Source organism: Protomyctophum bolini (genome assembly GCF_963924005.1).
Source record: "Protomyctophum bolini genome assembly, chromosome: 5".
NCBI classification, from domain to species: Eukaryota; Metazoa; Chordata; class Actinopteri; order Myctophiformes; family Myctophidae; genus Protomyctophum; species Protomyctophum bolini.
Window position 1 is genome coordinate 13519314 of NC_137866.1, and position 12406 is coordinate 13531719.

At 44.2% G+C, this 12406-nt stretch overlaps 1 protein-coding gene across 1 annotated transcript in view; it reads right to left on the reverse strand.

The window, feature by feature from the left end:
- Positions 1-581: 581 nt before the first annotated feature.
- Positions 582-12406, reverse strand: part of LOC308316203 (band 4.1-like protein 1) — a 48675-nt gene continuing 36850 nt past the window's right edge. Inside the window, exons 14-24 of the mRNA XM_080764665.1 lie at positions 11468-11500; positions 10272-10427; positions 7068-7118; positions 6138-6545; positions 4829-4997; positions 4530-4612; positions 4227-4286; positions 3655-3744; positions 3176-3256; positions 1754-1870; positions 582-1326 (exon numbers count right to left, since the gene is read on the reverse strand). Coding sequence (XP_080620791.1) covers positions 1321-1326; positions 1754-1870; positions 3176-3256; positions 3655-3744; positions 4227-4286; positions 4530-4612; positions 4829-4997; positions 6138-6545; positions 7068-7118; positions 10272-10427; positions 11468-11500 — 1254 coding nt within the window. The 3' untranslated portion in view covers positions 582-1320. The remainder of the gene's footprint in view (positions 1327-1753; positions 1871-3175; positions 3257-3654; positions 3745-4226; positions 4287-4529; positions 4613-4828; positions 4998-6137; positions 6546-7067; positions 7119-10271; positions 10428-11467; positions 11501-12406) is intronic.

Genomic DNA, 12406 nt, shown 5'->3' on the forward strand with positions numbered 1-12406 from the left:
TCTGAAAAGCATAACTTAATAATACTAAGGGATAAGGGAGGAAACCTGGACTCATTCTGGAACAGCAACACGCACATACTGTAGAACTACATGGCCACCATTTGATTAAAGTGTATGAAGAACACAGCATGTGCCTCTATTGCCCTTTAACCACACCATTTTGTAGAAATTCCTCAAAGTGACATTCCCCACTCGCATCACATTATATTTTCAAAACCATCAAGGGAGGTGAAAGGGAAGTTTGGTCATAAATGGTAGACCTGGCGTTGAACTGTTGTTCAGGCTCCCCTCACTATAACATAACGTATAGTAATATCCCCAGGTAGTACTGTAATGGGTGAAACATGAAGCAAATGTATGGAGTTTGCTGGCTGCATAAGTATGAAAACTAAGGGTAGGTTTTGTTGTTCTACCATCACTAAAACCCTGCTTCACCGCATGCATTTCAACAGTACTGGAGCTAAAGTCTAACGGATACTAGTGTCTTTACAAAGAAAGGTCTTTATATGTGATCGAGCACAGACGGCTGCTGTGGTGTGAGGCGTTTGAGTTCTACGGTCGGGGCTGGCGGGGTGAGTGAGGTCGACGTTACTCACAGCAGGACATGCTAGAGCAGTTGAAGTTGCAGTTGAAGTAGTTTGGCCAATCGATTTTGTCTGATCTTCCAGTTGGTATTGTCAACGCGGGACGGGTGCAAGCCGTAGCCTCCGAGTGTTTTACATTGACACAAGAGCACAGATAATCTATAAAAAAAAAAAGAAAACCCCAAAAAAGTTTCCCAACCATCTCCTCTCCAAGATAATTACACTGAGGCAAGTGGGTTTAAATAACGCCACACTGTATAGGTGTGGGGGAGTATTTAGTAGGCTTATCCCTTAAGCTGCTCCCGACATTAGGGATTCTTCTCGATCCACATTGTCAGCTAATCAAGGATCACGAAAGGTTGTTCAGGGTAATCCCTTCAGCTGCGGCATGTCCATCATGCTGATCAGCATCCTGTCATCTCTCGTCACCGGAGCGACGGGGAAATATAAATAAAGCACAATGTATGTTGGTTTGACAATGGTGGTTTTGAAGGCGTCCAGTTACAGAGGTTGAGAGAAGACGAGGATTTTGAGGTGGGTGTGTGCGTGCATGTGTGCATGTGTGTGTGTGTGTGTGTGTGTGTGTGTGTGTGTGTGTGTGTGTGTGTGTGTGTGTGTGTGTGTCCAGTCTCCATCACCTGGGCAGTTATCTGTTGATGGGCAATGTGTGACAATCTCAGATCGGGCACTGAGACATGTTCCTAAAGGGGGCAATCTCACTCTTGACAGTAGAAAATCAGGACTGCAGAAAAAAAGGAAAAGAGAGAAAGAGAACATCAACCTTAATAATTATTTAGAAATTCAGTCAAGCTTCAACAGTGGTTCTCAAACCTTTTGTTGATGTATTGTAAAGGACCCCCATTTTTTTTTTTTTTTTACAAATTATTACATTTCTTTCAAGACTTTTTGAAAATAGAAGATCTACAAGCTAAGCTCACAATGCATTGCATTACACACACTGTGAGCTTATAGATATGGCTATTTTCAAATAGTCAATATTATATTTAAAGTGGTTAAACCGATTTTGTCACTGTATTAACACATTTTACCTGGAGACCCTCTGGAACCCTCTCAATGACCCCTGGGGGTCCCCCCGGAACCCACTTTGAGAACCACAGGGCTGCAACAGAGCCAGCTATTATTGTTTGAAGTTGAGCCAGCTCCTGTACCTCAGTTGTTCCATGTGGGTCCTCAGTGGATGATTCCGTTTCCCTGACAACCACAGCCTTGGTGACAAGCATGTCTGGATGCTGTTGCTTGGCTTCCTGTATTGCAATAGCCAGGGCCTGCAACGGAGTGAAATTGTTATAATTTTTTATGGTAGGAGTCAATGTACATTTTCTGTCGAATGTGGTGATTTTTCTACAACTACAAATGACATTTGCCTCTCTCTTGTGTTTCTGGAGAACATTTCTATTTCTATGTGTATATCTTCATCCAATTAGTCTTGCGTAGCTAGACGATCGGAGATCTATGCCTATCGATGCATCTTGTGACGTCTACATTCAATATTGTTGCTAAAACAGTGTGTAAACAATTTGGAGATTTAAACATCACACCAAGCGTGCAGTAAGCGGTGCCTTTGATCAGTTTACTCCATTAGAAGAATTACAATGTTAAATGTCTGTCTGTTCATTTCAATAGCGCGACTTGAAGCAAATCACACCTACTGTAGGTGTGGCAAATACTGCTAATTAAAGATCAACATGGCAGGTTATAGCATACAGTAGACAGAGAAGGGTAGACGCCTCCTTGGGTTCTGGGGTGTCTATATCTCAGGTGCCATTTCAGGGAAGGCAAGCGTCTGCGTGCGTCACAGAAGGGTCAAGGTATAGGCCAATCAGAGGAAGGCTTTAAATCCAAACTCCTGGTATCGAATCCTGCTGCCACCACCATCTTTCCAACAACCGCAGATTATTATTATTTTTTGACCGTGTCGGAGGCACGCCGTCTCAAGCGAACTTGAGCCACAAGAGGCACCGGCGAGCGACCAAAAGGGAGCGAGTGCCATGCCGAACGTTGCGAAGTTCGCTCTAGCGACTTGAGTTATGTACCGATAGGCACTGTCGTAAAATATGTTTATGGGGAGTGACAGCAGACACGCAGAGTCAAGCCCGCAACACACTGTCAGGCTTAAGGATCAGCAGCCTACGTAGGTGCCCGGACTGCTAGGCCAGCCCGGGCCATAAATCATGTTTTGGGGTGAACGTTTGCCCCAACGGTCACTCAAAGTGGCTCAAAGTGCACTTAACTACCGGCCAATCACAGCGTGTCTCTTCCGGACTTCAAAAACCAACCCGTTGTAGAATCACGCATGTCTCTGTGTGCCGTGCATGTGTGTCTTTTTAAGTGCCGCTGGTCCTGTTTGTGTAGTAATCAGTTGCTATAACCAGTGTTCGTGCTAGACAGACACAGACAGACAGGTATGATCACACCAATGACATTTTACTCTGCAACATTCTACATCGGTTTGATCTCACCACGAATCCGTCATCTGAATCTGAACTGGCCTTTACAGAATGAAACAATTGATGGATATCATTTTGCAGCTGTCTTCATACTGTAGCAATCCCTCCTCCATCTGAACCCACCTGTTCCTGGTCCACGTCATCATCTCCTGTGATTATGATCCTCTTCTCAATCCTGGTTTCTGAATACCCCCCTTTCACCGTCTGCAACACACAACAGCATTTAGACCTAAAGGGACATTTCACCGCTGGAAGAAACTGCAGTCACTCAATGTTAATAGAATTTGTAGTACCCAGTTACCGTGTGTGGCCACGAGGAGGCACTGCAGAAGTCTTTAATTAATAGCGTAACTTTATCTCTTCATAATAGTTTTAATTATTAAAATATTTATATAACCTAAGGAAAGTGAAACAGGCTTACAACACGTAGCATTGCGATGCATTGTGAGCTTGTAGATCGGCCAGTTTCACTACATAATTATGTGTGACACCCTTGTACAATGAAATGGGGAATAAATGCATGAAAAAAAACACATGGAGATAGGCCTACATGGTTTCTGCTCGACAGCAACGATATGCAGTTTTTAATGAGGGGTTCTTACCTTTGTGACCTGAGTGGTTGCCGAGGTGACGTTTTCAGCGAGGAGAATAGGCGACCTGGTCGACTCTCTTCCCAGACTACCCATATGAATCTGAGAAGTTAAGACAGTACATTAGATACAACACACATGCACGCACACTTCAAAATCAACACTTGTATGCTAGTTATACTAGTACACTATATGGAGAAACACCACAGGAATACAAGTTGTATTGTTTTAATGATGCAGGCAAATTAAAGACCGGTATTTATTTGACAAAAGATCTTTAGAGACAGAGCCCTATTCTAATTGTTGCAACATTCAGTCGATCACTTTTGACTTCCAATGGGAATATTTTCGATAGCAGTGAAAATTACTTCTACAGATTTTTCACAATATAATACCCTGTTTTCCTGTTCCCTTGAAATGTTGCTACTGTATCTATCTACATTGAGGGGTGTCCCGTCAGCCATTCAGGTCTTTGGATAAGAGTCTTATATTCTAACATTGCGGGAGAACATCTCTCGAGAATTAAAGAGTTAGTAACAGCTATCCCGGGTCAAAATCGGAAAGGTCAAGCAGTTTTCACTCACGGGAGAGACACTATCTCTTGTAGAATAAGGAACTTCTCCTAAGCCAACGATTCCATGATCCTGAAACATACAGATTGTCATCAAGTGCCTTGTCCTATACAGTATAGTGGTTATTCCAATCCGTATCAATTTACTTTGTATTAAAATATAAATTTATAAAGAAATTATAATTATAAAGTTAAATATTTCATATTAACATTTTTGTACTACCTACCCCTTTGTCCACCGCATGTCATCCAACATCAAGATCAATAGTGTGATTTTTTTATCTTGATCATAAACACGATTGCGTTTTTCCATTACCTGATTTGTGAACTCCATGATAGTAGTGGTGACCTCTGAGCCATTGGGCTGCGTCTCGGTCCTCACGTCAGTCTTCCTCACCACTGGAACGGCCATGACATCACCATCGGTCCTCCTCGTGGTCGGCGGGGCCATGACATCACCATCGGTCCTCCTCGTGGTCGGCGGGGCCATGACATCACCATCGGTCCTCCTCGTGGTCGGCGGGGCCATGACATCACCATCGGTCCTCCTCGTGGTCGGCGGGGCCATGACATCACCATCGGTCCTCCTCGTGGTCGGCGGGGCCATGACATCACCATCGGTCCTCCTCGTGGTCGGCGGGGCCATGACATCACTGGCCTCTCTGCTCAGCGCTGTGTAGGAGGTGACACTGACACGACTCTGTGTGTCTCTGTGCGACTGCTGATCTCTGTCCACCGACGACGACACGGGCACTGACCTCTTTGGTTTTTTCGGCACAACAGGCTTGAGGGAAGGAAGCAGAGCCATGGTTTAATGATTGCACGAGGACTTTTGATAAGCACTGCCCTTTGAAATCAGCCATTCAATTATTCACCTTCAACATCTAAGGGAAAATCAGAAATTACCGGTAGACAGAACATCGACCATGATATATACGTGCCTGACTGTAAAAAGCAATAATCAGACACAACATAAATGTTTAATAGAAACATAGACTATATCCGAAGACAATGGGATTTGAATCCTCCGCCGGTACATCTGGCTTGACCTAACTAGCGAACACAAGTGGCGATGTTCGAACTAACAGTGTGTTCCTCCATATACATGTCACGTCAGTCATAACTTCGCGCGTGACATCATCGTACCCGTAAGTTAAGCGGGAACGCCTATTGAGTGGCCTTGACAGCCCATACATCCGGGCAGAAATGTTGAATCTGACGTTAAACTTACCAACGTTGCAGGTGTATGGAAAGCTTTAAATTTCCTCTATCTACGTATGTGCAAATTCCATGCAAGTGATTATTTTTCAAGTGTCAGTTTGGAAGCAGTCTTCTTCAATAACGCAACATCCTGCTGCCTCCTGCATTACGTGACATTTAGAAACAGGTGATACACAGGTCTGTTGTGTGATTTCCAACAAGCGTTTCCAAACTCCAATGCTCAATGTTTTTCCACTCAGTCTAGATGAGGGGGGCGTGTCCCAGTATAAAAGTGATGCATGCCATACTCTCTATTATGCAGACCGTGTCCATCTTGCCAGCAAGGTGGTAACTAGGTGCAATTTCCCATTCATCCAAACAGAAAAGTCCTATGATTGTATTAAAGTTAAACAACGTCAAACTCACTCACCAACATTGCAGCTGAACGAAAAGCTTGAATTATCCTGTTTCTATGTGCAAAGTGTTTGTTTCATAAAACAGAAACTGCAAGAAATTCCTTGCAGGTGATTATTTTTCTAAGTGTCAGAGTTTGGAAGCACTCTGTATCAGTAAAGCAACATCCTGCTGCCTTCTGCAGGTGGTACGCAGGGCCGTTAGTGATATCAACTGAGCACAAATTCAAACAATTTGCAGATAGAAAGAGGATAATGCATATAGTCAAGTCAATAGCCTAAAGAAAGAAAAGAAGACAATGTCGGTGTACCTGACCATCGTGCCGTTTGGCCTCTGGCCTTTGGCCCTCATCTGCAAGGACGAGCTTGGCTGGAGGGCTGCTACTCGCTCCTCTGGCGAGAGGTGCTGACACTAGGGGAGGCGGCAGCTCGGGGGCGACCTGCTGCTGCTGGAGCAGGTCAATGCTGAAGCGAAGACCCCCGTCTGGTGACAAATCCCTCCCGCCGAGCTCCGTCATGCCCTTGGAGAACTCCTCCATGCCCGTGTGGAGGTCCATGAGGACGGTGAAGTCCACCTCGGCCTCCAGGCTGGACGTGGAGCTGACCGTGATGCTGGAGCACTTGCGCTCGATGCCCAGGTGGGTCTCCTTCAGGTACAGCATGTCGTGGTCCTGCTCGTCCTCCGAAACAGACCCCAGGCGTCTCTCCCATGGCTCCCTCTGCACGACAGATATTAGGAGAAGGTTGTGCAATGAATGAGTATTTTCCCACAATGTGCTGCTTTAAACAAAATAAATGCTTTGGGACGTTTGAGAAAATTATAGGACTCATTTGGTCATTGCATGCAGTCAGGACGATGACAAAAATGTAAAAATGTGGCTGCATTGGTGTGCTTCTCCCCACAAACCAGTTATGCAGTTGCCTCAAAACCTTTTTCAATCAAACCAAGGTCAATTCCTGTGTTTTTTAATACATTTTGAAATACTGAAAATATCCAATCTACTGTACAAGCTCACACCGTGTAAATCATATTATTTCCACTATTTTAAATGCCAAAAAAGATTATGCATAAGGCATATGGCGCTGCGGCCCAGAGTTTGCAAGGGCCTAAATCATTTGGTTATACACTCTCAGAGTTACATGAACACTCAGGATTTTACAATAGCTAGCTTTGCAGTTTGTTGTCTTATTTCTACTAATAAGTAGAAAAAAGAAATAAGCAGAGATGAGAGCTGACTCACTGAGGCTTCGCTGAGAAACTCCTCGTGAATGGCAGGTGTAGAGGGTGTCTCCTATAGACAGCATAGAGAGAAAATAACAGTCTGCAATAAATCCATAGAGCCATTTTTGGCTTACTTTGCAGTGGTGTGATAGACGGCTATAAACCATAATTGCTGTCTTTTTAGGAGTTCAAGAACAACAGAATGAAATGGTTATCTCCGTCACTGTATTGACAAATACATTATGGTATGCTGTTTGCAGCACAACACAAGGTTGAAGAGTGCATTCATTTTATATTGCGTGAAAGCTCATTCATCTTGTGTGTGTGTGTGTGTGTGTGTGTGTGTGTGTGTGTGTGTGTGTGTGTGTGTGTGTATATGTGTGTGTGTGTGTGTGTGTGTGTGTGTGTGTGTGTGTGTGTGTACATAAAGCTTTTAAGCTAATTGCATTTGCTAATGCGTACAGTACCTAACTTTACTGCATTGCCATTCATTTAAAAAAAATGAAAATACCTGACAGGTCTGACAACTGCTGCGCTTATGCCAAACTTGAGATATGACCCGCCCACCTCCCCCCAGAGATTCTAAAAGCTTCGGGCTATTTTAAGTAGCATGCACATCGGATGTATTCTCAAGCTTGAATTGACATCATTAAAATGGCTGGAAGTGCAATGGTGATGCCATGCACAGTTGAGGTTAGGTTCTAAAATATCCCAGGATTCAGATCATATAATTACAGATAGGGCACAGAGATACGTATGTACAGCCATTGTAAAAGTCTCACTTTTTTTACAGCATTGTTGCTGGAAAAATCAAGTTCTGCTCTTTGTAGGTACTGAAACTAATTGGTTTTGAATTGTTAGACATTCAAATAATGCTTTAAAATATATACAAATGAAGTGTTACTGTTTAGTACAAAAAGAGGTGTTCTGTGGTGTGGGACTGAGGGAAGAAGAACACAACGAAGAGGGACTTTTACAGTGGCAGCTGCTGTATGTGGATGCCGAAGCCCTGAAGCTTTTTGGCATCTCTGCAGCCCAACGGTTCCACCTAATGGGTTTTCCATTGATCACTACTGCTACAGAGGTGCCAAGTCTGAACATCTGATAGAAATAAATGTCCATCTCAGCCATTTAGGGGGGAAAAAAAGAACATTTACATTTAAGGAAAAAGCTTCAGACAAAGATGGTCGGAAGGTCTTGCGCTCCTTGCAACAGCAACCACCTTTAGTCGGGGAGGGAAAAGGGTGATGTTGGAAGGAGAGACCACCGGGGTGTTAACGTGACAAGTTAAGGCGGAGCTATACGAGGGCCATCAACTGTTTAAGGAATGAAGGCTTTGCTTAAAAGGCCTGTAGGCTTCTAGGATGGCCAAGCAGATGTTAAGCTGTGCGGAGGGAAACCAGAGAGAGTTTAATAAGCTCCTGGGGCCATGGACGTGAATTAAGTCGGGCAATGATGCGATGCGAGGGCCCGTGAGCGTTTTTACCCTCTCATACACAGCCACATGGTGTTCTGAAGTATGTGTACATTTTGTAAATGGTTAAAACAAGGTTTGAACGATATCGCCTGAAGCTGCATGCAATGTTTTAGTTTCCGATGATGGGCAAGCACGGGTAGCGGGACAGATGGTTTACCGCTTGCTTCCTCTTGGTTGCTTCTTGGCTGGAGTTCCTGTAGTGGATGTGGCTGGTGTCTATGTTGCTGTGCCTGTTGCGGATGCCAGTCTCTCTGGACCACTGGGTTTTCAGAGGGAGTGTTCGTGGGGGAGTTGTGTGGCTGCCCGAAAACATGGTGCTACAGAGGAGGCTGTCTCTAAAGTCTGGGTAGTTTTGAAGATGTTCTTCGTGTATGAGCATGCCTCCCCCTGCCCACTGACTCAGTCCTGTGATATCCCTCACGTCCATCAGGTCCAGCTGAGCTAGCAAGTCAATATTCTGCAATTGAAGAGGTTGGAACTGCTGCTGAAGTGACACTGCTGTGCCAGTTGTGTCCTGTTTGGTAGCTGGTGTGTCTTGCCTCACACTGTACGCGGTAGACTGCACGGCAGTCGTTTCAGAAGGTCCCTCTATTGATATCATCATTTGTGTATCACCAACATTGTTGGTTTGGGTTTGAGTCCGAGAGTTGTCAGCATCTTTGTTCCCCTTATTCAAATACTTTTTTGATCTCCGTGGCTTGAGAGGAACTATTCTGGGCACCTGCGAGTCTTTTGCTCTCTCAGGATTTGGGTCTTTTGTTTTCCAAGTGTCGGATTGCTTGCTGTCAGTTTCAAGCGTGCCGCCGCCGCCCTTTGGTATAGAATCCGCTGCTACCGGGACATCAAAGTGCTTTGGTCTGTCTTGAAAGTCGCACTGATACTGAGGCTGCCGCAACTCTGTGTTTTTCCCTTCAGTTCTTTGTTCGCTGCATATGTTTCCTGGAATGGCATACCCATTCTCTTGAACCCCATTCTTTGTGTGAAGGCTGTCATGCACATGGCCATTACTTGCTACAGCTACATTTTCCACGCAGCTTATATCCTTCAGTCTCGTGGCAGTCAGATCAGTTTCATAGTTTGGGGACACCGATCCACCTGTTCTGGATCTCATAGATTCCCATGGTGCTAAATTGGCATTCACATCTGTTACTTTTCCATTCACACCATCCACAGACTCCTTATGATTCCAAGGGCTGACCACAAACATGTCTCTACTAACGGTAGAGTGCTGAGGGTAAGGAGAAGTCTTATTTCTTTCCACCTTAGAGAAAACATCCATGGCTCCTTCATAAACATCTTGTTTGTCAATCAATTTGGCATCATCAGTGGCCTATGTTGACATAGAGTAAACAGTTGCATTAGCCTAGCCTCAAACATTACGCTGCTCCTGCTACTACTACTACTATAATACCACACAAATCATTCATTCACAAGGTAACTCAAAAAGACAGTCTATAACCAATATCTGAAGGACAAATTGGCATGCAAACTTGCCAAAACCTTAGATTTAGGGAATGTGTAAATAAAATAAAGTGACCGAGATCCAATCCAATATAACAATTACATAACATTTTGGTATGTAAATAGGAAAAGAATAGGGTAATACAGTATTCACTATCAGCACTGAAGCACACCTAGACATAAATACTTTGCCAAACATTCAACAAACGTTACAAACATGACTGTGGTTAGCTTCCTAGAGATGTACTGTATATGTTACATGGTTTCTATGTCTCAAACTCTTACCGATTTCTTCTCGGGGGTGCCTCCAGGAGGGGTGGTGGAAGAAAGTCGTTTCTCCCTCTGGGCCAGTTTGCTGTTGGGCTGCCTTAGAGCCCTCTTCAGCTCATTGATGCTGGCCTGGTGCTTTTGCAGGACGTCGTCTGGCTTGTCCAAGAACTGCTACTCATGTGGAGTGAGCAGAGCACAAATGTGGACACAGATAGATGCATAGAGTCAGTCTATATAAATGCAGACCATAGATGCATTGGGTTAGAACAGTCACCTTCGGTGGCATTGCACAGGACATATCCAGAATTAAACAACACGTGTCTTTGTGGGTGAGTTTTTAAGAGGTCGTTTCATCTTTAAATGCCATGTAAAATTACATTCTGGTATGGTGAGGTGATGCATGTTACAAAACAAAATGTCCAATCCTGTTTCTGTAGAACGCTGCACAGATGGAGGACTGGATGATGACCAGCTCCAGATAGAAACCTCATTATGCGCCACTGAACATGTGAGCACTTTCAACTTTCCCTTCTGCCCTTGGCCCGAGATGTCTCTAATGAAAAGCAATCCAGAGGACCTCTCCGGCTGACTAAAGCCCATCGGCTATATAAGACAACGTTCACTTCAACTGATGCTATCATTGAAGATTAAAGATCCCGCAGTGATCATCACAGTGACAAAATGTTAATGGAGTCTTAATATTTTCCCCTAAGAGCTTCGATGTCCCTACACGCTGTTTTACTAAAGTGCTGTACAGCAGCCTGGCATTGTGATAAATTAGCTTTACACACTGCCGTGGTGTACGTGTCACAGCAGTCTGCTAATCTTTGCTGTTATGAAGACAGAACTTTATGCAATATTCTCATTTGCATTTGGCATTGTTTGCCGAGACAGAAGCCATCCCATTGATTCCAGAGATTTAAATATTCAGATAAAATGGCAGAGGGTGCATGCATGCACACTACAGTCCCAGCTTTGCATCAAAGTGAATAATGTTCACAGTGTTCAAGTTGGAATAAGAAGACAACCTGAATGATTGAACGAGCTGTGGCAAGCAATCACTCTACAGCCGTTTCTATTCATTCTAACAATACATCAGGGTCACAATGATAGATAGGACAACGGGACATGACGGCACACACTGGTGGTGAGGGTCACATAAAGTACAGCACGCGGCAGAGAGAGAGAGAGAGAGCAGGGACGAGTAGTACCTCCTGTTTGGGCCGAGGGGTGGCTACTAGATCCTGGTCCAACAGATGGGGGAGGAGACCAAGGCAGGGTGGTTAAGATGAGGCGGGACGGGGAGGGTAGGGGGGGGGGGGGGGGTTGATGTGTAGTAAGCAAAGCAGGAAGTTGAGGATTGCAGTTAGGATTGGGAGGGGGGGGGGGGGATGCAGAGACAAAGAGGCAAAAGTGCTGCAGGTGAGTGGAGAAGGCAGGCAGCCGGATGGACAGACAAAGAGACCAAACGGTTTAATGCATTGGAAACTTCATGTACGGTCCCTATACATATTGTAGTCGCTTGATTTTCCAGTAATGCTGAGACATTAATGGCTGGCTGGACGTACACGTTTGCTGGAGAAGATAAAGACAGTCTCGTGCTTCTACATCCAAACCTTCCACGTGGATCGATTACAAAGCCGTGAGTGATCAACCCTCTCAGTGACCTCAACAAAACACCCTCTGTAGTTCAATTCTGGAACTACACTGTAGTGTGGTAATAGTACACTGATAACAGCAATAAACTGTACTGTACACTAGTAGTAGTACATTGATGAACAATATCTTTGTAGAATTTATAATATAATAATCAAATGATTGTTTAAGTTGTCTCATCTAGTGTGCTATAATATTCATCAGCGTGAAAACAGAAGATTTCACTATTAATCAGCGTTTAAGCACAACGCACCTGCTTATCTCACTAATAACAGTTAATCCCCCTGATTACAACGTACGTACAAACGGCACTGCTGTAATACATACAGTACAAGCTATTAAACAAGTGCTGACATTTCATTTCATTTCATTTCACACATATTCTACTCTTCCTGTTGTTCAGAGCTGAATGCCAGAATATAATGCCTTGAGAGAATGATTTCACGTTAGCTCCCGACGATCAGAAAAGACTATTATGTGTTTCATCGTTTATC